Source organism: Ambystoma mexicanum, chromosome 1q, assembly GCF_040938575.1.
Source record: "Ambystoma mexicanum isolate Mex_15411 chromosome 1q, UKY_AmexF1_1, whole genome shotgun sequence".
Classification (NCBI taxonomy): Eukaryota; Metazoa; Chordata; class Amphibia; order Caudata; family Ambystomatidae; genus Ambystoma; species Ambystoma mexicanum.
This window is the reverse complement of record NC_090922.1, coordinates 1,060,221,061-1,060,246,590: the sequence shown is the minus strand read 5'-3', so window position 1 is coordinate 1,060,246,590 and position 25,530 is coordinate 1,060,221,061. Positions and strand designations below refer to the sequence as shown.

The 25,530-nt window shown below is 51.2% G+C and overlaps 1 protein-coding gene across 1 annotated transcript in view; it reads right to left on the bottom strand.

Annotated features, from left to right (window-relative positions):
- The window catches only part of PKN2 (protein kinase N2), a 1,791,501-nt gene that overhangs the window by 121,664 nt on the left and 1,644,307 nt on the right, over positions 1-25,530 (bottom strand). Inside the window, exon 19 of the mRNA XM_069641740.1 lies at positions 21,322-21,464. Coding sequence (XP_069497841.1) covers positions 21,322-21,464 — 143 coding nt within the window. The remainder of the gene's footprint in view (positions 1-21,321; positions 21,465-25,530) is intronic.

The following is a 25,530-nucleotide window of genomic DNA, read 5'->3' as shown; positions in this document are numbered from 1 at the left end:
AGACAGGGAACAGGGTTGGGGGTTATCTACAGCATATATCATAAATGTGGGGGTCAGGAAAAGACGAGAGGACAGGACAAGTTTTATGGAAGCAGCTTGTTTTTCTCAGACCCCAGTTTCAGCCCGGTCATCTGCAGGTTAATGATGTACTGTGGAAGGTGAAAGATGCAGTGTTTGTAATGTAGCTTGTTCGTGCCTAGTCTCCTGTGAGAACAGGCCTGTGGCAGAGCCGCCAAGGGGAGGAGGGAGAGGGAAGCGCTGGGCTCGCTGTGCGCGGTCAGGAGAGGAGAGCTGCAGCCCTGCAGACTGCTTGCGTTAGTAAGGCCTAAATCTGTTATTTTGATTGTAATAAAGGATAGAGCTGATGACCTGACTAGACAGCTTTTGCAAGGTCAAGCTGGACAAACTCCTTTACCCGGTTCCGGGGGGAACCCCGCTCCTGTGGTTTCCAGTAACCCGGTGCAGATTAATCTACCTGGAAACATTCCGCTGGCCCCACCTGAACGCTTTGCTGGGGACCCCAAACGATTCGCCGTATTCATGAATCAGTGTCGTTTGCACTTCCTATGCAGACCTAGGGCCTTCCCTAATGATCAGACCAAGGTAGCCTTTGTGTTGTCATATCTCAGCGGCTGTGCAGCCGATTGGTCAGTCCCACTGGTAACTCAAGATGACCCGATTCTTCATGATTTTCAAGGATTTCAAACAAGCATGGAAAGGTTATTTGCTCGACACTCCCAGGGACAGGCTCTGGATGACGAACTTCTATCTCTGCGACAGGGCAATCAAGACCTTCTATCCTACATTGCAACCTTCATTAGACTGACCCTCTGATATTGTGGCAGCTGCCGCAGCCTTTAATACTTGCCAAACCAGTTTTCCCAGTCACACAGAGTTCACCCAGCAAGCCCTGGTTGCAGGGTGTGCCCACACTAAGAAGGAGTATGCAGAATACAGATTGTACATATTCACCATGTACTCCTTAACATATGTCCCTTGAGACCTGTATGTATGTCGGTGCATGGATGTTTTAAAGCTACTGCATCCTCTTCAGTGGTTCTTTCATGACAAATCTCTTGCCGCATGCGTCTTATGAAGCCTTATGAAGCTCCTCGTTGCCCAGTTTCTAGGCGCTTCGTGGCACACCGTACCTATTTTGCATTTATATATCAGTGGTTTTGATATTTATCTTGCAGCAGTCACGCAACCTAAAATGTATCAACTTAAAAACAATAGTAACAATAAATTTAACACATCTCATCACCATTAACTACACTAAATATATGTAAAATTGCAACATTGCCCCAACTTCGCCATTTCCCCAGTCATCAATACCTCTTTCTCATTGGGACCATTACTGACCACTCCCAACACTGCACAGGTATTACCAATTATAGGCGTTAAAGTAATTTCTCAGACATATTGTGGCATTCTGAAAAAAACGAGAACTGGTTGAGATAACACATTTGTAGTGCTGTTCTGCTTTACAACTGGATTGTGATAGGTACTTATTTTGGTTGGTGCTAGAACACCACCCATACACTATTTGGTGGGCGTGCACTTCATCATTGTTAGGATGGATTTCCAAAATCACCCTGGTGGGAGGCTACCCTATAATCGAGGGCAGGGAACAGACAGTTTAGCTAAATCCAATCAAGGTAAGGTAGAAGAGTGGCAGGGTTTAGTCTCAGGGTGCGAGAGTGGTTTAGGGATACAATGAGTCGACACAGCGCAATACCAATAATTCCATTTAGACAGGCAAGCATAAAAATACACACTAAGCAAGTAAAACCTCTAGTAAAATATTGTCACACCAATACTATAAAACAGATATGTACATTCACCATTAGGGGAAAAAGAATAGCCTTTGATTCAATGAACAGTGCAACACAGGCAAGTACTCCGATGCATAAAAAATCTAAAGAACACTTCATCAGAGTTAGGGTGCTCTATGATTATCCTGAAGTCCAACCCTAAGATGGTTTGTGGCCTTTTGCTCAAAAGTCACCAGTTCCAAGGTATATACTAAATAGGTAGGTTTAAGAAAAGATAGTGGTTATGATTTCTTTAGAGTAAAACAAGTTTGGTCAAATTCAGGTAAGTAAACTCACTCAATCCAGCCCTTAGGATAGTTCTAGGAAGGGATTCTTGACCGGGCCTCTACTGACCAAAGCCAGGCAAGAGTGATCTAGGGACCAGACTTTAAGCCTATGTAAATCTATGGAGGATGCCAGGGGTGGGGACGGATAACAAACAGGTATGCTAACTTACCGATCTGACTCAGATTTCTCCATAGACCAGTGCTGGTGTTCTGGAATCTAATGGGGGACACACTTCTTTGCTTGGTCCCGTTGAGGAAGGGCCCAGACGTTGTGGGCGCAGAGGTCCCTTTTGGACAGAGGATTTAGTTTGTCGGTCGCAGTGCTTAGGAATCTGTTCCAGACAGCCTCCATTAGAACACCTAAACAAAGACAGACAATGACTTCTGTGGGTCAGACTACCTCAGGATACCTCCAGGGAGTGAAGGAGTTCTCCAACGGGAGTCACCACAGTCAGGCGGCGACTGGCGATCGTCAAGGGACGAAGAAGGGAGCAGGCCCAGCATAGGTTCCGCTCATGCAAGAAGGCTGAAAATGCAAGGGTAGGCATTGTGTGGCACCAGTTGAAGATCCTCCATGTTCCCGGAATGCACTCGGAATATGGACGGCTGCAGCAAGGTAGCCCAGGAAGACTTTCGAAGGCTCCAAAGGTTCAGATCCTTGTCCAGGGGTCGAGACTGATGGTTCCCACCGGCCCAGGGGTCGGAGCAACAAGGGACTTTGACATCAGAAAAGAGGAGCAGGGCTTCACCGGTACAGCAATGTAGTCAATGCTGGTCAGCTTCAAGGGTCGTCCTCAGGTCTTCCAGCGGGCTGCACTTCATAAAGGGTCTTGGCTCAAATGATGATCTGTCAAATAGCTGCAGGAGCGCTCCTATTATCTAAGATTTAGGCTGGGAGCTTGCCCAAGGCCACCAATGAGAAGGATGGAACAAATTACTTACCTGTAACGATTGTTCTCCAGCAGGGGTCTGGCATGGATTCACATGCTCATGAATATTCCCCGTCATCAGGCCAGGAATCCGCGGTAAAAGAAAAAAACTGTTTCACTTCCACTTGCAAACAGTCTTTCTCCTCTAAACCAAACACTGCACTCTGGGTCATACCTGTCCCCAGCCAATGATTGCCCTCTCACTAAACCCCTCCTCTGGCAGCCATCTTCAGATTTGGTAGCACGATAAGTGGCAGTATGGCCAAGAACAGCCGCGGAGGGGCAGGATGGAGGGTTTTCATGTGAATCCATGCCAGACCCATGCTGGAGAACAATATAGTTACATGTAAGTAACTTGTTCCTTCTCCAGCATGGGGCCTGGCAAGGATTTACATGCTCATGAATAAAGAATACATAGCTGTACAACATTACACAACCAGGGGAGGTGGCAAGGCTCAACAGAAGCAAATACTCTCAACTCCGGAACAGGCTCACCTTCAAGCAAACAGGTTGTGTAGCACTGCTTGGCCAACCCTGGACTCAAATCTGGAATCCCTGTTGACACAGTAGAATGTTATGAAGGTGTGCGTGGACCTCCAAGTAGCAGCTCTGCAGACATCCAGCAGGGGCACACCAGACAGGAACGCCGTCGTTGCAGCAATCGCTCTGGTGGAATGGGCTCTTGGATGGCCGGGCAGCGGTCGGTTCGCCAACCGAAGGCAGTTGCGATGCAGCCGTAGAGCCACATTGAGATGAAGCCTTGGACAAGGCTTTCCCATGGCTGACAGGACCAAAGCTCATGAACAGTTGAGAACTCTTCTGAAAACTCTTTGTGCGAGCCATGTAGAACTTCACAGAACGAGTAACATCCAGCGAATGCAAAGTCCTCTCAGCCAAAAGGTTTCGGAAAGAACACAGGCAACACCAAAGGGTCGTTGAGGTGGAATTCCGATGGAATCTTTGGCATGATTGAGGTGCGAGTTCACAGCACCACTCTAAATTCATGAAAAGTCTGATTTGGCTGTTTGCAAGATAGGGCCTGGATCTCACCCACCCACCTGGCAGAAATGATGGCCACGAGGAAAGCCGTTTTCCATGAGAGAAGTTTGAGAGGGGCCTGATGCATAGGCTCGAAGGCCCCCCCCCCCATGAGCCTCGTCAGCACCAGGTTGAGTTCCCACATCGGGGCAGGAGCCTACACCGGTGGGAAAGATCAAAACAGTCCTTTCAGGAACTCCTTAATGAAACTATGGGACCAAAGAGATCGTCCTGGAAACCTGGTGTAGCGGGAGATAGCCGCCAGAAGCACCTTGACAGAGGCATGCGACAGGCCCACCTTGGCCAAGGACAACACCACCCTCAGGGACGGATGGAATGACTTAAGGCCCCAGAACAATGTCCACAGCTCCAAGATATTGATGTGGAGATCCTTCTCCTCCGGCAGCCACAGGACTCTAGCGTGCAGACGTCCGGTCTGGGCTCTCCAGCCCTCCAGGGAAGCGTTGGTGGTGAGTTTCCTGGCATGGGGGGGTTTTGAAACCCGGTACCCCGGGCGACAGAGGTGACGCCCCACCACTTTAACGCCCAACGCAACTCCTCGTTGAATGGGATGTGGTCTGTGAAGCTTCCGGACACTTGCACCCAGCGAGTGTCCAGGAACTCCTGAAGATGTTGCATCCGTAACCTGCAGAGTCGGATAATGTAGATGCACGACATGCCGAGCAGCGACTTGATGGCCCTCACCGTAGCGGCCTTCAGTGACAACAGCCGCTGCACCTTCCCAGTATGGCCGCTACCCTATCTCCTGAGGGCGATGCCAGGCAGGCGACCATGCTGAGCCTGGCTCCCAGAACAGTGCATTCGGCAATGGTGTCAAGCAGGACTTTGGATAGTTGACGGAGAACCCCCAGATCCATCAGTCGGATGGTCCTCTCTGTGTGTTCGACAGCTACTTCCCTTGACTTGGCCCGGATGAGCCAGTCGTTGAGGTACGGGTACATGTCTATCCCCTGTAGACGTAGACAGGCCGCCACTGGTGCCAGGAACTTCGTAAACACCATGGGCGCCGATTTCAGGCCAAAAGGGAGGGCCTTGAATTGGTAGCGTCTTCCAAGCTGTATGAAGCGGAGGAACTTCCTATGCTTCCAGTGAATGGGGAGTGGAAGTAAGCATGCTTCAGATCCAGCAATGTCAAGAAGTTTCCTTCCTCAAGTTGGCCGAGCACGTGGTGCAACTTGACAATCCTGATTTTTTGGGACTTGAGGTACTTGATGAGACGGCGCAGGTCTAGAACGGGCCTCCAGCCTCTGGTTTCCACTTTACTAAGAAGTAGCTGGAGTAGACTCCGGAGCCCGGAATCGTCTTGGAACTGGCTCTATGGAACAAGTTACTTACCTGTAACTGTTGTTCTCCAGCAGGGGTCTGGCATGGATTCACATGCTCATGAATATTCCCCGTCGTCAGGCTGGGAATCCTCGGTAAAGAAAAAACCAGTATCAGTTTCGTTTCTGATCTGTCTTTCGTAGTAATAACCAATCACTGGTCTCTGCGTCATACTGACCACAGCCAATGACTGCCCTCTACCTAAGCACCGCCTCTGGCAGCCATCTTCAGATTTGGAAGCACGTGACGTGGCAGTATGACCAAGTGAAGAGCCGCAGAGGGGTAGGCGGGAGGGTTCGCATGTGAATCCATGCCAGACCCATGCTGGAGAACAACAGTTACAGGTAAGTAACTTGTTCCTTCTCCAGCATGGGGTCTGGCATGGATTCACATGCTCATGAATAAAGAATACATAGCAGTACACACATGCACAACCACGGGAGGTGGCAAAGGCTCAACATTAAGCAGTACATCAAACTCAACATTAAGCATCTTACCTCCTCACCAGGCTCACCTCAGGCGAACAGGTTGCGCAGCACTGCTTGGCCGACCCTGGACTCCTCCCTGGAATCCCGATCGACGCAGTAGAATTTCGTGAAGGTGTGCGTCGACCTCCACGTAGCAGCCCTGCATATGTCCAGCAGGGGCACACCAGAAAGGAACGCCGTGGTAGCTGCGATCGCTCTGGTGGAATGGGCTCTCGGACGGCCAGGCAGCGGTCGGTTTGCCAACCGATGACAGTACATGATACAGCCGGAGAGCCATCTGGAAATGGAAGCCTTCGAGAGAGCCTTCCCCTGATTGACAGGTCCAAAGTTCACAAAGAGTTGTGACGTCTTCCGAAAACACTTCGTGCGGTCCACGTAGAACTTCAGCGCTCTAGCCACATCCAGCGAGTGCAAAGTCCTCTCAGCCGGCGACGAAGGCGACGGGAAGAACACAGGCAACACCAAGGGTTCGTTGAGATGGAAGTCCGACGGTACCTTGGGCATGAAGGAGGGGTGCGTCCTGAGCACTACCCTCGTGTCGTGAAAAGTCAAGTACGGGGCCTTGCAGGAAAGGGCCTGGATCTCTCCCACCCGTCGTGCGGAGGTGATGGCCACAAGAAACGCTGTTTTCCACGACAGAAACTTCAACGGGGCCGAGTGCAGAGGCTCGAACGGAGGTCCCATGAGCTTGGTCAGCACCACGTTGAGCTCCCACGCCGGGGCCGGAGCCTTCACCGGCGGGAACGATCTGAACAGTCCCTTCATGAACTCTTTCACCAGACGATGAGACCACAAGGACGTCCGGCCCGTGGTTCTGGTGTATCGGTAGATCGCAGCAAGATGAATCTTGATGGACGCGTGTGCCAGTCCAGCTTTGGCCAGCGTCAGCAGGTACGGCAGTACCTGGGGAGCCGTAATCCGTAGAGGGTTAATCTTCTGTGCATGGCACCAGACAGAGAACCTCTTCCATTTGTGTCCGTAGCATTTAAGAGTCGAGGACGCCCTGGCCTTTGCAAGAACCTCTCTGCAGTCGGCCGGTATGTCGTATTCTCCAAACTCTAGCGCTGCAGGAGGCAGGCCTGCAAGTTCAGCGATTTCGGGTCGTGGTGGAGGATGGCGCCTCCTTCCCTGGAGAGTAGATCCGTGTCCACCGGCAGCTTGATTGGCGGGGACGCTGACAAGTCCAGAAGGTCCGGGAACCATATCTGCCTCGGCCACGCAGGTGCGACGAGGATCATCCTGCACCGTGACCTCTTGAGCTGGTTGACGAGCCGGATTAGCAGTGGCAAAGGAGGGAACGCGTAGAGGAACAGGCCCTCCCAGGGGAACGAGAAAGCATCGCCCATGCTCCTCGCCTGGGGAAACCTGCTGGCGAACCTCCGGCACTTGGAGTTCGTCGCCGTCGCGAACAGGTCGATCTGGGGTGTGCCCCACCGTCGGAAGAGGCGATCCACTAGATCCTGCCGTAGTTCCCACTCGTGGCACGAGCGCAGCTCCCTGCTGAGTGAGTCGGCGATGGTGTTTTTTATCCCTGCCAGATGAAACGGCACCAGAAACATCCTTTTGGCGACGGCCCAATGCCACAGGTCCTGCGCCTCCTTGGACAGTGCTGGGGACCTGGTTCCGCCCTGTTTCCTGATGTAAAACATGGTGGTGGTGTTGTCGGTGAAGATCCTCACCACCTTGCCCTTGAGGGACGGAAGGAAGGACCTGAGGGCCCAGAACACTGCACGGAGCTCCAGGACGTTGATATGGAGGGACTTCTCCGTCGGGAGCCAAAGGCCTCTCGCGTGCAGATTTTCGGTGTGCGCTCCCCACCCTTCCAGGGAGGCATCCGTGGTCACTGTCTCCTGGTGGTCTGGGGTCTGGAAGTCCATGCCCGCCGTCAGAGGCGTGCGGTTGCCCCACCACCGGACCGCTCGGCGGAAACTCTCGTCGAGTGTGATCCTCTCCTCGAAGCCGCCCGTCGTTTGGATCCAGCGCGCGTCCAGGAACTCCTGCAACGGGCGCATCCGGAGCCTGCACATGGGAATGAGGTAGATGCAAGAAGACATCATTCCGAGGAGGGACTTGATGGACCTCACCTTGGCCGCGTCGGAAACCAACATCCGCTGTACCTTGCCCAGGATGGACCTGGTCCTTTCCTCCGACGGGGAGGCCAGAAGGGACACTGTGTCGAGCTTCGCTCCCAGAAACAGTGCGTTTTGCGCGGGTACCAGGTGGGACTTGGCGTAGTTCACGGAGAATCCCAGGTCCGTGAGGAGTTGGACGGTCCTTGCCGTGTGCTCCACGGCGAGCTCCCTCGTCTTGGCTCGGATGAGCCAGTCGTCCAGGTAGGGGTAGACGTGGATCCCCTCGCGGCGCAGCTGCGCCGCCACCGGTGCAAGGCACTTGGTGAATACCCTGGGTGCCGACCGTAGTCCGAAGGGGAGGGCTTTGAACTGGTAGTGACGCCCTTGGACCACAAACCTGAGGAATTTTCGGTGCCCCTTTAGGATGGGAATATGGAAGTAGGCATCCTCCAAATCCAACGACGACAGGAAGTCTCCTTCCTCCAGCTGACCCAGGACGTGCTGGAGGGTGACCATCCGGAACTTCTGCGCCTTGATGAACTTGTTCAGACGTCGCAGGTCTAGGATGGGGCGCCATCCTCCCGTCTTCTTCTTCACGAGGAAGTATCTCAAGTAGACTCCGGAGCCCCGAAGCCTCTTTGGGACGAGTTTGATGGCGCCCTTCCTGAGCATCGCCTTTACCTCCAGGAGAAGCTGAGGGACGTGAAGCTCTTTCCTGGCCACGGGGAGGACGCGCGGGCACCTTCTTTGAAACTCGAGCGCGTGGCCCCGGGCTAAGGCGTCCAGCACCCAACGGTCAGTGGAGATGGACTCCCACACGCTGACGAAGCTCGCCAGCCGGCCTCCCACCGGGGTGCTTTGGTGGGGGCCCGACCCCACGGCCGGTTCAATCCTGTTTCGACGAGGCTTTGCCGCCTTGACCTCCTTGGCGACGACGGCGGGGTCCGCCAGACTTGCCTCGTCCTCTGTAGGCCTCCTGAGACGACGAGCGGCCACTTGACGGTAGGTGGAGAAACCGCCGCCGGAACCTTTGGAGGCGCCCTTGCCTCCGCTGCTCCGAAAGGGCGTCCGTCGTTGCTGCAGAACCCCAAGGGCCCGGGCCGTCTCAGTGTCCGCTTTAATGGCCTGAAGGGAATCGTCCACTGTTTTCCCCAAACAGGTTGTTCCCATCGAACGGCATGTCCAGGACTCTGGTCTGTACGTCTTGAGGGAAGTCCGTAGCCTTGAGCCATCCACGCCGCCTAAGGCACACGCCGTTGCCCAACTGGCGAAACCCAGTGTCGGCGATGTCCGTCGCAATAGTGATGGCGTGGTCCGACGCCACCTCACCTTCCTGTAGGATCTCCAGGGCATCCGCCCTCTTGTCATCCGGTAGGAAGTCCAGCAGGGGAGCCAGTTTGTACCATAGCTCCCTGTCGTAGCGGGCCACGATAGCCAAGGCGTTGGCCGCTTTAATCGTCGTCGCTGCAGACGAGATGACCCTGCGTCCCATAGCGTCCAATTTCTTTCCCTCGCTGTCAGGTGGGGAAGTCGATGTGGAGGCCGCACCCCCTCCCCCCCGCTTTCTTCCTGGCCGCCGCAGAGACGACGGAGTCCGGGGTAGGCTGCGCCCGGAGGCACAGGGGGGCCGCGTCCGGGACCCGGTACTTCTTCTCGTACCGGTCTCTTCTAGCTGGCGTCGTGGAAGGGTTCTTGAGGAGGGCGAGGCCCTCATCCCAAATGTCGTCCAGTAGAGGCACCGCGAGGACCGTCTTCCTCTTGGCCTCGCGCCGTTGATAAAGGAATCCTTCCTTTTTCTTCTCCTCAGGGCAGAGTTGGAAAAGCTCGGATGCCCTGGCGATCATGGAGTGGAACGATCCAATCTCGTCGGGCGGAGAAGCCCTGGTGGGAGGTGACGACGGTAGATCCTCGTCGTATACCTCGTCGTCCGTACCCGTCGCTGCCGTGTCAGTCCCCGTATCATCCCCTCGGGTGGACGGGGAGGAGGGCTGGACGGGGCGCGACGGCTGAAAAGGAGGTGGAGGGTGAATCCTTTTTTTCTTGGGCGGGGGAACACCAGAAGGTCCCGGTTCAGGATCCCCCGACGGGAGAGGTTCCTCCGTCGGCAACGGTAGTCTCGTCCTTATCTCTGAACATAAGGACTGTATAGCCAACAAAATGGCCGCCGAGTTGTCTTGCGGCTCTGGCAGAGGGGAATCCGACGGGCGATCAGGGGCCCCGTCGGCACCCTCGACGATGTCGTCACCTGCGTCGGGATCCATCCCGACGGGCCGGTCTTCTTCCACGCCAAGACCGTGGCTTAAGACCTCAATCAGCTCTTCCTCCGAGGTTGAGGCCGAATCTACGACGACGCCCTGCCCCCCCTTTTTCTTCCCCGCCGGGGATTTCACGGGGGTCCTATCGATGGGCACAAAAGAGGACTCCCTCCGAGGTGGCAGGGAGACTCTGAGCCCCGAGGTCGCCACCACTGGTGTAGCCTCCACAGGCTGAGCCAGGGCCGCCGCGACAGTATCGATAGAGGGCTTGGCCGGATGGATTAAGGCCTTCACCACCTTAGGTGCGCTCACCGCCTTATCCTTGAGGGGGGGGACACTGCCTCGCTCCCCCTCCGATGGGGCCTTCGAGCTCGACCGGGGCCTCTCCAGGAGCTTCGCCGGGTGCTCGCCCTTACTCTTACCCGACCCAGAGCGTTGGCTCGTGGCTGAAGGTGCCGGGGAGGGTGCGCCCTGCCTGGCGCCCGTAGAGCCCGACCGTTCGGCGCTCCCGGTGCCAGCGGACTCGCGGTGCTTGGCCTTGTGTTGGACCTCCGTCGCCGGGGCGTCCTCAAAGGTCTTAGAAGACCGCTCGGATTTCTTCCTCTTCTTCTCGCCTGACGGGCTCTTCCCTTCCAGCCAGTTGGCGAGACGTTGATGGCGGTCCTTCATGGTCCGCTCCGACATATTGCCGCAAAACGCACAGTCCTTCTCCACGTGCGTCTTGTCCTCATGTAGGCAGTAGAGACAAAAGGAGTGTTGGTCCTCCTTAAAGACGTTCTGCAGCTGGCATCCAGGGCAGATCCTGAACAGCTTTCCGGGCGTCGAGCTTCCCTTCTCCTGGGCCATGTCCGGGCCTGAGAAGCTTCTGGAGTCCTCCAAAAGCGTAGCTCGACGAAATCTTCACCCTTGAGGGGCGCAGACGAATCCGACACGGGTCCCCGTTGATCGGATGGAGAGTCGGTGGAGCTTGAGGCTCTTTTGACCGAAAAAACGAAGTTTTTGAGAAAAAACGTGAAAAAAAATAGCACTAACGCTCGAGAGCAATAGCACGAGGATCCCAACACATGAACGTGCGGTAAAAATCTGAAGATGGCTGCCAGAGGCGGTGCTTAGGTAGAGGGCAGTCATTGGCTGTGGTCAGTATGACGCAGACAGATCAGAAACGAAACTGGTTTTTTTCTTTACCGAGGATTCCAGCCTGACGACGGGGAATATTCATGAGCATGTGAATCCATGCCAGACCCCATGCTGGAGAACACCCCATTTCGTAGCGTGGCCTGTACCTCGTGCAGGAACTGAGGGATGTGCTGTTCCTGTCGGGCCACAAGCGGGATCTGCAGACACCTTTGCAGCAAATCAAGGATATGTCTGTTGGCAAAAGCATCCTTTTTACCCATCTGTCGGTGGAGATCTTCCACTCGCCGACGAAACTCACCAGCTGGACCCCTACCGGGGTGCATGGGTGGGGACTCAAAGTCCTGGCTGGTTCAGTCCTGCTTCGGCGCCTGCGTCCCGCCTTGGGAGCGACGTTAGCGCAGACCACCCTCACTGAAAGACTTGGAACGGCCTCTGTAGGCCTCCTGGGTCTTGGACCGGGAGGGTTGACCGTACAAGGAACCTCCACCGAAACCCTTTGGTCGATCTGCTGTACTTTCCACCGAAGGCGCGAAAGGAAGGGCGGTACTGCTGAAAAGCGCCAAGGGCACGAGCCATCTCTGTATCAGTCTTGATTGCCTGTAAACACTTGCTGACTGTCTTCCCGAAAAGAGGTTGTCGTTTAAGGCATGTCCAGTACTCTCGTCTGGACCTCCTGGCGGAAATTGGTGGCCTTCAGCCAGCCTCGATAACGGTGGTAGACGCCGTTCCCCATCTGTCAGAAGCCTGTGTCGACGAGGTCCAGGGCCACCCAGATGGCATGGTCCTTCGCCACCTCCACTTCCACTTCCTGGAAGAGGGAGATTGCCTCTACCCATTTGTCATCAGCCAGGAAGTCCAGAATAGGGGCCAGTTTGTACCAGAGTTCTCTGCCGTACCTGGCCAAGATCGCCAGTGCGTTGGCCGTCTTGACGTTCAATGCCGCGGAGTATCCGATCCTTCTCCCCAGGACGTCCAACTTCTTCCCGTCGCTGTCCGGTGGGACGAGGGACAAAGACGATGGGTTAGATCATCCCTTCCTCGCAGCTGCCGATAACACAGAGTCCAGGCGACGGTTACAACCGTGGGCACCTGGGTGCGTACTCCGGAGTATTTTTGCTTTAGCCTATCCTGCTTGGCTGCTGCTGTGCTGAAGCTCATAATTTCATATAGACTAGAGAAGCCCGGAACAGACGACTTCTTCCCTTGGGTTGGTGGGACCAACAGACCCCAAGACAAACTTGACTGGAACCCCTCTCCCTGCTGGCTGTACTTCTTTGCTGCGAGTGCCAGGGGACAGGAACACCAGGAACGAGTGCATCGTCTTTAAGCTGTACCCGAGCTGCAGGAAGATCCTGAGGACCCTCATGAAGCAGGGTGACCTGAGCCACCTCAACAGCGTGCTGGACCCCAGAAGCAAGGGGAGCCTCAAGGTGTCCAAGAACTGCAGTGGTGCTATTTGCCGGTAGCTGAAACTGCGAAGTAACGCTGATCTGAAGTAAGCCCATTCCCGTCGCCGACCTTCGAACTGCAGTGCAGGAGTCCTACAGACGTCCTCCCACTTGTCCCCACGAATGAGGCCCAAAAACACAGGGACTGCAACCAGAACAGAAGACAGCTGGATCCTTTTCTTCAGACCCAAGGTACTGTCTAACCAGGGACGTCATTTAGGGGTCGCCAGAGGTCGCAACTGCGACCTCTTAAAAAAAAAATATATATATATATACAATCTGACAAAGCCCGCAAGGGTGAAACGCGTTGTTGTTTTGTTTTTCTCCTGAGCTACTTGTCCACTGTATATGTTAAAATAAAAGACGTATGATGGAGATTCTTTTTCACGTATCCAGGTGATTTCTTTATTGAGGAGAGTGCCGCCCGGAAAGCTGCCATTTGCTTTCATTTTTTCTCTTCGTTTTGAGATATATATATATTTTTTTAGTAATGCAAGCTCCCGAGCTGTGGCCAGCACCATGTGGTTCTTTACTTTTGGAGTGGCTGGCTTCTTGTTCAGGCTCCTTTAAAAAAATTTTTAAAAAAATAATAATAACCGGAATACCACAAGTCTAACACTTTCAGCACTTACCCAAAATATGAAAGAATAGGAATACCAAATAATGTGTCTTTCTGGAATTCTATACAATAATTGCTAGACTCATTAAAGGTTTATTTCACTTCAGGGGGTGAGTCACTGATTTAGTCTGTTCTTAAACGCCTCAACTCAGCCTTTCATCCTTCTGAGGTCGATAAATGAGTACCAACACAGGTTGGGTGATATTGGATGTATATTTATTCTACATAAAGCGCTTAAGCGTAAGTGCTATATAATAACACATCATTATCATTTGGTCAAGGACGTCTGCTTGCATTCACCGTTATTTGGTAATATGGGCCTATACACAGTGATCTTTACGATACATATGGCGATCCATTCTTGTATGAAATCTACATCACATTATAGTGATATCGTAACCATATTTTTCGTAGTGTACAATGCTATGTGATGCCATTTCCTGTTTTGTCAATGGGTGAAAGGTTGTGTTCCATCGCTACTCGCGATATTACTTCAGGGTGTGGTCAAATGACATTTCCTGTGATGTCATCAGGGGGTCAAGGGTCACGTGATGTCACTTCCACTACCCATGGCATTTTGGTGAAATGACGTCCCTGTGTCTAACTAGGGGTCCTTACCTCTTATTGCTTGTAGCTTGCTTGTTTCTCACTGGCGACTTGCATTTGCTGCATTTTGCAGATTTGCTTGCATCTTTGCTTTTCACAAGCCTCCCAACTTGTGGCCCAACAGTGATAATTATCTACAAACTCTCTATAGAACATTGTGCAAGACTTTTGTGCCATCTTCAAGAAGTGCCTCAGCTCCTCTAGACTTTGCTCAATTGACAGTGGCTGTCCTGGCTCCCTGCAGACTCTTCTGGCCCTTTGACTTTATGTGTATCTATACATAGGTTACTTGTATTCCTGGTAAAGTGTTAACCTATATTCATTGGGAGATTTTAAAGTACTTACCTGTTCAGAACACTGGTTAACCTTTTGTTTCCTCCCCTAACCTTTTCCTTTTCCCAGGAGTCCATAATTGCATTAAGTGTTAAAGTGATATATCAATGTCCATAGTGTCCTAGCTATTGAAGTCACCTCAGGGTGTAGGAAGTGCGTGAGACATCCCAAAAGGGTATCTACTTACTTAAATGAAACTGAAGGAGTGTATTTGTTAAGTGTATTTTATTGTTGCCTATTGCCCTTTCTAAAGAAGGCTTATTCTAAAACGGACTTAAATAAAGATATATTTTAATAAGAAACCTTGAGTATAGGTGTTATTTAAATACTTGTCACTGGAAATCTCCATTTTGCACCTCTATACAGCTCACATTGACCCCTCTTGAGATAAGCCTGACTGCTCCTTCACTCTACCAACTTGTGTAGTACAGGCCTATATCAAAGGTTGGGTCACCTATTGCCAAGAGGACAAGGCTGGTTTAATCTCCCACAGGGTTACTACATACAATCTTGCCTAACAAGGAGCTGGATCGATGGCTCGAGACGGAGGCAGAGGGTGAGGTTGATCACGCCCTGCCCATTGCGGGACCCGCATGCGCGGCAATCCCAATGGAAACTGACTGGCAGTGCTTGGCCTTGTCTGAGGCACGGGGTAGAGGCCCTGGTGCTGAGCCACACCACCAGTCTACTGTGATGATCTTTCATGGTTCCCTTGCTGAACCCGAGCAGATCTTACAATCTCCTTCTCGGTTGTCTTGGTGGAGACAGTAGAGGCACTGAAGCTGTTTTTCCTCTACAAACACTTGAGGAGGGGAATTCACTTATAAACGGAACCCCGGTTCGTGGCCGATGGCTAGGAAGAGCACACAGGATTTGTTTGCCAAAAATAGGACTTTTTCTCAAAAGACGTAGAATAGCTCACGGAGCAAAACTCGAGGACTCCCAACATTGAACGTGCGGTAAAAATCTGAAGATGTCTGCCAGTGGAGGGGCTTAGGGAAAGGGCAGTCATTGGCTGGGGGCAGTATGACCGAGAGTGCAGTGATTGGTTTAGAGGAGAAAGACAGTTTGTAAGTGAAAGTGAAACCTTTTCTTTTACAGCGGATTCCCGGCCTGACGGGGGATATTCATGAGCATGCAAATCCATGCCAGACCCTATGCTGCAGAACTGCACCAATGCAGACAGTGGCTCGCCAATTCTGTATAGCCACTTCACACCATATCTGCCCCGCAACAGACATTCAAGCACCCAAATGTCTACTGGGATGAGACAGTCCCAGCCCCCACATCCATGCTCTCACACAAAACTACCCTTTGCCAACGAAAGCAGTAGCTTTCCCTGGGAAAGTGCATTCCATATATAGCATTTCCTGACCCAAGAAGGCAGGAAGGCGGCAACACAGCAGGATGGCCAACCCTGTACCATCTGTTATGGAGATTTATCATTTTTATGCTTCATCCCCTCTCCTATTGAGAACCCCAGCACTTTTTACTGGACTTCTGGCCCTTTTTCTTTCAATCCTGAATGAGTGGAGCCTTTTTCCACTCATTCATTTTTGTGGGCTCTGTCTTTTGGGACTCTAGGCTTTGTATTGTACCTGTTCTATGGAGTCGGTCTGCTCCATAGCTCATAAAGGCATCCGTGTTTTACTACTGCAGCACACAGTTCTTTATGGTCAGTGTTGCTGGAGACCCTTAGGGGCCGCCATTAAGATTATTTTGTATGTCCTCTCTCTCTCCCAAAACTTTAGACTGTGAGATGGTCACGCCCCACCTTCAGTGGAGTGCCAAAGGGATACCGTGTATCCCCTGAGCTCTGCTTCTGTGACTTTTTAAATCACATAGACAACCACTTAGTTATGGCTGGTGGCAGTGGACGTGTTCTAACAACTATTGTGTATTTTCTGTACCGCAGGCTATGTCCATAGCCTCAGTAGTGTACAATAAGTGCACCCAAGTACCAACTTGGGACCTGCCTCACTTTTTCGGCCTTACTAGCGTGGTTCTTTGTCAGCCCTTCTACCATTCTGACAGGGGGAGTGCTCGAGTGTGTTATACCTTTGGCGGGAACCCTTGGGTATCCCCGTCTAGGCTCCAGAGTGGCTGGGCAGGCAGGATGTGGGGGAGGAGCTTTCAACCCCCCTGTCCATTGTCTGCCAGAGTGCCTGAATATGTCAAACTCCCACAGGGGGTCTGGCTGTCCTGGAGTGTGTGCTGGAACTATATAAAAGGCGAGGCTTCTGGAGTGAAAAGCAAGTCGACCACTGGAAGCTGAAATAACCGAAGATGACCAGAGATGCCTGCAGACCCTTTGCAACACCGTAAAGCGACCACTGCTGTCCTGCCCCTGTTTTCTGGCTGACAGAGGATCTCTGAAGAGGACAACTCCTTCCCTTTGGCTGGTGGGAACAACCAGTCCCAAGACCAAACATGAAAACAAGCCATCTCCCGAGGTCCTAGGAGTTTCCAGAGCTGCAGAGCCCCAATACCAGGAGACTTGCTGCCCATTTCTAGTGCATCGTCGTGGAAAGGCAGAATCCATCCAAATATTTCCTAAACCCGTAAGGACACTCCAGAGATCTGCTCCAACTTGTCCAGACCCCCTCAGAGTGTGGGACTGCAAGAAGCGAAGAAGATTGACCGGGCGATCCGTTCCTTTGTTGGTGCTGCTGAAAAGGTACTAACACAGCAGAGGGAACCCAGAAGGCATCGTCCACCGTCTTCCCAAACAGGTTGTTCCCGTCGAAGGGCATGTCCAGGACTCTGGTCTGGACGTCCTGCCGAAAGTCCGTAGCTTTGAGCCATCCACGACGTCGAAGGCAAACGCCGTTGCCCAGCTGGCGGAACCCCGCGTCGGCGATGTCCGTCGCCACGGTGATGGCGTGGTCCGAAGCCACTTCACCTTCCTGGAGGATCTCAAGGGCCTCCGCCCTCTTGTCGTCCGGCAGAAAATCCAGCAGGGGAGCCATCTTGTACCAGAGCTCCCTGTCGTAGCGGGCCACGATAGCCAAGGCGTTGGCCGCTTTAATCGTCGTCGCTGCCGACGAGATGACTCTACGTCCCATAGTATCCAATTTCTTTCCCTCGCCGTCCGGCGGGGAAGTCGATGTGGAGGCCGCACCCCCCCCCGCTTTCTTCCTGGCTGCCGCGGAGACGACGGAGTCCGGGGTAGGCTGCGCCCGGAGGCATAGGGGGGCCGTGTCTGGGACCCGGTACTTCTTCTCGTACCGGTCTCTTCTAGCTGGCGTCGTGGAAGGGTTCTTGAGGAGGGAAAGGCCCTCATCCCAAATGTCGTCCAACAGAGGCACTGCGAGGACCGTCTTCCTCTTGGCCTCGCGCCGCTGATAAAGGAAGCCTTCCTTTTTCTTCTCCTCAGGGCAGAGTTGGAAAAGCTCGGAAGCCCTGGAGATCATGGAGTGGAAAGATCCGATCTCGTCGGGCGGAGAAGCCCTGGTGGGAGGCGACGACGGAAAATCCTCGTTGTATGCCTCGTCGTCCGTACCCGTCGCTGCCGTGTCAGTCCCCGTATCATCCCCTCGGGTGGATGGGGAGGAGGGCTGGACGGGGCGCGACGGTTGAAAAGGAGGTGGAGGATGGATCCTTCTTTTCTTGGTAGGGGGAACACCAGAAGGTCCCGGTTCTGGATCCCCCGACGGGAGAGTTTCCTCCGTCGGTAACGGTAGCCTCGTCCTTATCTCAGTGCATAAGGACTGTATGGCCAACAAAATGGCCGCCGAGTTGTCTCGCGGCGTTGGCAGAGGGGAATCCGACGGGCGAGCAGGGGCCCCGTCGGTATCCTCGACGATGTCGTCGTCACCTGCGTCGGGGCCCATTCCGACGGGCTGGTCTTGTTCCACGCCTAGGCCGTGGCTTAAGACCTCGATCAGCTCCTCTTCTGAGGTTGAGGCCGAATCTACGACGACGCCCTGCCCCCCCTTCTTCCCCACGGAGGGTTTCACGGGGGTCCTATCGATGGGCACAAAAGAAGACTCCCTCCGAGGAGGCAGGGAGATTCTGGGCCCTGAGGTCGCCACCACTGGTGCAGCCTCCACAGGCTGGGCCAGGGCCGCCGCGACCGTTTCGATAGAGGGCTTGGTCGGATGGATCAAGGCCTTCACCACCTTAGGTGCGCTCACCGCCTTATCCTTGAGGGAGGGGGCACTGCCACGCTCCTCCTCTGCCTTAGAGCTCGACCGGGGCCTCTCCAGGAGCTTCGCCGGGTGCTCGGCCTTCCTCTTACCCGACCCAGAGCGTTGGCTCGTGGTTGATGGCGCCGGGGAGGGTGCGCCCTGCCTGGCGCCCGTAGAGCCCGACCGTTCGGCGCTCCCGGTGCCAGCGGACTCGCGGTGCTTGGCCTTATGTTGGGCCCCCGTCGCCGGGGCGCCCTCAAAGGTCTTAGAAGACCGCTCGGATTTCTTCTTCTTCTCGCCAGACGGGCTCTTACCCTCCAGCCAGTTGGCGAGACGTTGATGACGGTCCTTCATGGTCCGTTCCGACATGTTGCCGCAAAACGCACAGTCCTTTTCCACGTGCGTTTTGTCCTCATGAAGGCAGTAAAGGCAGAAAGAGTGTTCGTCCTCCTTAAAGACGTTCTGCAGCTGGCATCCAGGGCAGACCCTGAACAGCTTTCCGGGCGTCGAGCTTCCCTTCTCCTGGGCCATCTCCGAGACCGGGCCTGAGAAGCTTCTGGAGTCCTCCGAAGTGTAGCTCGACGAAATCTTCACCCTTGAGGGGCACAGACGAATCCGACACGGGTCCCCGTTGATCGGATGTAGGATCGGTGGAGCTTGAGGCTCTTTTGACCAAAGAATCGAAGTTTTTTTGTGAAAAGCGCGAAAAAATAGCACTAACGCTCGAGAGCAATAGCACGAGGATCCCAACACATGAACGTGCGGTAAAAATCTGAAGATGGCTGCCAGAGGCGGTGCTTAGGTAGAGGGCAGTCATTGGCTGTGGTCAGTATGACGCAGAGACCAGTGATTGGTTATTGCTACGAAAGACAGATCAGAAACGAAACTGATACTGGTTTTTTCTTTACCGAGGATTCCCAGCCTGACGACGGGGAATATTCATGAGCATGTGAATCCATGCCAGACCCCATGCTGGAGAAAGTTGTGCTACAGGTCCACCCTCGAGACTGCTGCAAAGTGATCCCGTCCATTGTCCTGCCTTCAGTCATCAGACCAAGTAATCCAGAGGTCGGGTACACAGCAGAAACACTGTGGAGCATCCAGCACGAATATTTTCTTCTAACCTAATGTACTGTGGGGAAAAAGGTATTGCTTACCCGATTCCACAAAGTCTCTCCAGAGCCGTTGGAGTGCACCTAGAGGTGCCCAGGGTCACCCCCTCTTGCTGCTTGTGTCCCTTCCAGTCTTTTAACAGGTCTCCATTGTTCGTTAACTTGCTGCTTCTATAACACTAGAGACTGGAAAAAATCCACAGGAACTCCTCGTATTCTGCAGCTTGTAAAGACTTGGAGCCCTCTCCGAACTGCCTTTGGCTAGGGTTGCATTTTGGGACTTAGACTTACTGGGCAAAGAAACCGGCTTTAGAACCTTGAATTAAGCTAATGTTAGACTAAATATTTTACTCCCTTTAAGTGACTTTACTATATGTGTTTGCAGAGTAAATGTATTACCGTATGAAAAGTTAGAATCTGCAGGTGCGCGTAATAACCGATAATACAATAACATTGTGTTTTCCCTTTCTAACATTGCTACAAATGTAGCCGCAAACCAACACAAAAGTGAAAGTGCCCTTTGAAGTGTATTCTCAAGTATTCTGAAGTGTTCTAGTGTAAACGTTGTATTTAAAGTGTGTGTATATATGATAAATATATAATTTTATATAAATAAGTTTGAGTTTCTTTAATGTGCATGTCTATGTTTCAGTGTACTTACCTACAGCTCACATCTTCCTCTTAAGATAAGCCTGACTTCTCTGCCACTCTACCAAGATTTTGAGTTAGTATAGACTGATACAAAGAGTTGGATATCTACAAACCACTGGGATGGCTTACTAAAGTCTTACTACCAGTAGGACTTTAGGAAAACTCCCTGAACACCATCTGCAGTAAATGGAAAAGTGCACAAGTAACATTACAACAGTCGAAAAATAACTGCTGCAACCAGCTCATCCAAGGCACATTGTAAAAGTAACAAAAAAGCCATTACAGAAAAAGTTATATGTAACAATACAAAGTATCCTAACCACTCTTCACTGCAAGGCAGTGGTCTGCAACCTTTAACTCTCCAGTTGTTTTGGACCACAACTCCCAACAGCCTTAGCCAGCATAGTCAATGGTGAGGAATCATGAAACTTGTAGTCTAAAACATCTGCAGAGCCGCAGATTGCTGACCGCAGCTGCATGGTGATGTGTGCAATTATAACAAAACAAGAAATCCACAAAGGGAGTTCTAGTTTCTCAGTACTGATAATATTAGAGACTAATCTGTTTCCCCATAAGAATGAGCAAAAGCGCAAGTGAAGTAAATCAGAAGGCTTTACTTGCCTCCGAAAGGACAGGTCAGGGTTCAAAACAAAGCAAAAAGAAAGTGTGTCCCATAGAAGTCCATGGCAGGAAAGCAGCAAAAGAAAAATCTTTAACGGTTATGCACCACCCTCATTCCACAAATGCGGTTGAGTGATTTATATGTGGCTAGTTGTCAAAACTTAAAATATTTCCACTCTGGTTAGGACCTCACAACACGCCTTGGCTCAGATCATACCTATGGGGACTGATTTGAAGTAATGTACTTATAATGAGGCCCTCTAACAAAAATGCTGTGCAGATGCTATAGTGGCAAATGTGACAGTACAAGGTTAGACACCATTCTCAAACATTTTACATTAAAGTTCTGGGGTGGTCATGCAGTCCGTGCATTGACAGAGTTCCTATGTCGGGAACTGGTCAGTCACTGTACAAATATAAAAAATATGCATACATACCTCACCAACAAGCATTTCATAAATCAGGACACCAAGACCCCACCAGTCCACTGCTCTTGTATAGGATGTTTCAGTTAATACTTCAGGTGCTAAAAATTCTGGTGTGCCACAGAATGTGCTTGTTCGGTCTCCAAATCCCATTCCTGAAATGGTTACACATGAAATGGTTAAACGGTAACATCTCCAATAAAGAGACTGCATTAGGGTTAAATATCAAAAGAAAAGAATACTTAATTCAATGCTAAATATCCTATTCCTGTTCCTTTTCTTAATTCATGCAGAGGAAAACTATTTTTAATCTTCTCACTACATTAGACTACACTTTGTTATCTCCAATTCACATCTATTGTCCAACTAAAGCACTCAGATTGCCCGCCTGGGAGTCTTGATTGCATGTCCAGTTCCCCACTAACACCGGTACAGTGTTTTACTCTCTGGGGCCCCAAGCAATTGACTCTACTTTTCTCTCTCAGACAGGAACCAAATCACTTACGTTTCATGTCTCTGCCGATAACCTGGGTCTTCCAAGGCGGATTAGAACATGCTCATCGTATGCAGGTATACCTACTGCAATGATGGACAAAACCATGTTGTGCACGCACAATAAAGGACCACATTCACTTCGATCTTCATCCACTTTATTCTAGGTACAAGTTCAAGTACTCCTAAAACTGTCCACATTATGGCAACACAGAACTCAAGGAAAAAAGTAAACAGAAGGGGTTCATTACTTTGCAAACATACCTGTGAGTGCTTCAAAGTATGTATTTTATTGTAGGTCATAAGATTTTTTTTTCCCCAACTCATGCAGGTAGTCAGTTGAGTACAGTTAGAGGGGAGGTTTATTTACTTATGCCAGCTGTAAACCTATTAAGTCCAATATAGCACAATTCACTTTCATTAAGGCCAACAGTCTGGTTGTCAGGAATCACCTACAGACTTCTGGCCCTAGAAGTCATGGCGCCTCCATGAAGCACAGCAAAAATTAACACTATTAGCTTTCCAACACAAGATCGGTCTTTATCTTGAAGCCGCACAGCTGCTCCAATACTTCAAAATCGCTTCAAATATTGCTTCCACCCATGCCCTTTGCCATGAAGCATTGTTCAGGTCCAGTAGCGGTTAACTGAAGTCTTGCCCTTTACCCTCACCTCAGCTGACACTTCCACCCATGCCTTCACTGATGCATCCCGGGTCCCTACACAAGGCAACCTTAACCCTACCAACTACTGCACTTAATCAGTGGCTCTACTGCCTACCAGTGGTGACGTGCATCAGACCTACTACCTTGGTAAGCCAGGAATCTGGGTGCTGGATGGCCAAAGAACAAGGGAGGTGGCTGGGGGACTCTGGAAAAAAATCTCTTCAGTAATCTCACTTCCCTCAGTGCTACCGGTTTGCAAAGCGCAGGCACAGCTTCACACCACCCCAGAACTTTCCATGGCAGTCAATTGCCTTTCCAACGCACCTGCTTATCCTTCTGGTGAGTGGGTTGGTACATGACATTCATCTGTTCCTTCTCATGTGAGACCCCCAGCACTTTTTGCTGGACTCCTTGTTTTATTTTTATCCGTCTCCCGAGTGAGTGGGAGGCTTTATTCCCACTCACTCATTCTTTTACTCTGTATATGGGAACCCTTGTTGATTACTTTTGTACTTTATTTTATGGACTCATGTTTTCCCCGATATTTTGTAAGGCATCTGTAATCTACTTTTGTAGCACACAGCACCTTTTGTGCAGTGCTACTGGGAGCCCTTTGGGCTTCACTTTGCATTTTCTTTCATTTTCCTCATGAGAACTAATGTTCCCCAAGGGTAGAGGAATACTTTTTATCCTTTCTACATTTTCTTTTGAGAGATCAGCACACCCACCTTATGTGGAGTGCTGAGGGGTTACATAGTATCCCTTTTCTCATGGATCTTGTAACATTTCTGTTACAGTGAAAAGCATACCTGAATGGCTGGTGGCAGTGGAGGTGTTCTACTGACGTTTGTGTGATTGTTACCCGCGGGCTGTATTCACAGCCTCGGTAATGCACAGAAGAGTCACCACTGACCCAAAATGGTTGCTTTTTTTGCCATTTTTTGTGCGCTTGTCCTTTCTTGGTCCTTTTCAGCCAGATTGGGTTGGGGAGGTCCTGGTTTAACTGTGGCAATACCTCAGGAAGCCTACCAAGGCACCAGAGTGTCTGTGAAGACTGGAAACGAGGGAGGAGTGTGAAATCAACAGCCCTTTTGTATTCTGGCATGCCTGCCTGGAACCAGCTCCAACTGGGAGGCTGGCTGTCCTGAATGGACAGCAACCGCCCAAAGTTTGAATGTAGCATGAGTGCGGATTGGCTGGGTTCCTGGATAAATAGCCTGGATCTGGAAATTGAAGACAAGTCGACCACTGGAAGAAGAAACGAAGATGAAGCTGACTCGAGACGCTTGCAGCCCCTTCCAGTAACCGGTGAAGCCTGAAGTGACTGCTGCTGTCCTGACCCCATTTTCGAATCGACAGGGAAGCTCCAAAGAGGACGACTTCCTCACTTGGACTGGTGGGCATAATCAGTCCCAACATGACCTTCAATTTGAGCGATCCCATGACATGCTGCAACCTTTCTGGGCTGCAAACCGCCAATACCCTGCGACCAGCGTCCCTCCTGCGCTGCATGGTCTTCCGAAGAATGAATCTTCCCGAAACTTTGGTGGACTCCTGCTGAACCTGTAGAAGCAAGATTCCACTCCTCAAAGTCCCCTCGCCAGAGTGCGGGACCGAGTCGATCGGACGAGAACCGTTCTTCACTGATGTCACCGAAAATTTTCCAAAATCCACAGATCCGCTTTGGAGCCCGAAGAATCCCTTTGCTGGGAGCCCCCCCGCTCGATTGTTGCTGTGAAATCCCAGCCAAAGTCCCTCCTTTCGCTACCACGACCAACAAACAGGAGACCGGGTCTACAGCTGCTACCGTATGAAGGCATCCAGCTTCATCTTCATCACTCCTAAGGTACTTTGGGAATTGAGGTAATACTTACCTAAAGTCATTGTGTTGCTCCCGTGTGACTTGAGGTAACTCGTGTGTTTGGGAGTTCAACCATACACAACATTACGCATCGCTTACGCCTAATGCTGGAACGCATTGCAGGGAGTCTTCTACAAAGTCCCTGAACCAGTTTACCCACAAGAACTGTTACTTAACTGTTCCAGAACATTTCCACAGGAACATTTGCCTTTTATACAGCTTGTGCTTGCCTTTTTGATCCCCATTCTGCCCCTAAAAGAGACTCAGAACTAGCTAGGGAAGGACTCTTGAAGCCTAGGTTCTGTGAAAAGATTAAGTAGCTTACCTTGTGTTGGTGTTGTTTATGATCAATAAAGTTATTACTTACCTTTGAATTGTGTCAATATTCTGAAAAGTATCAATTATTGCACTCACTTGTTAGATTCCTGACACATAATAAGTTACAAGTGTTGCCAATGACTTACTTGCTAATGTTGGTCGTATAACTATTATTCCTGAAGCAGATCTATAGATTTACTACAAAGTTATTATTTACCTGTGAATTACATAAGGTCATTCAAAAAAGTATGACAAAGTTATTACTTACCTCTGAATTGTTTTCACTAATCTTAAAAGTAATTGCAAGCTCTGTAAAAGGTTGACATGCTTATTTCTTGGTCATTTATTAGGCGCTTATACAATTAGCAAAACTGTTTCAAAGCGCCCACAGGGCAAACAGGGTAGGGAAAGGGGGTGGGGGAGTAGACAATGAATTACAGCAAGGATAAATCATTGCATTAATAGTACAAGTAATGAGAATGAAGGGAAGGGGAGACAAACCTACTATGCCTTGTGAGTGTTCAGAAAGTGCAAGTGCAGAGGGGTGAGGAAATCAGGTGCTTTGCTCAGGGTAAGTGCTAAGAGGAGAAGAACGTAAGTGCAACCACCCATGGGTAGGGTGATCACAAGTAAGTGTAGTAGAGAAGAAAAGCAGCTGGGATGAGAGATGTGGAGGACAAGGCCCCCATGACACAAGGTCCCTCCACATCAGTCACACTGCTGTAAGATAAGCAGGGAAGAGAGGAGGAGAAGGAAGAGGCAAAGAGAAAGTTGGTAAGGCTTTTTCAGAAATTATGGAGGTCTTGCCCAAGACGCAGAGGGAGGTTATTCCACAGGAGGGTGCCAGCCGAGGAAAGTGATTGTCCACCAGCTCTCTGTTTTGCAA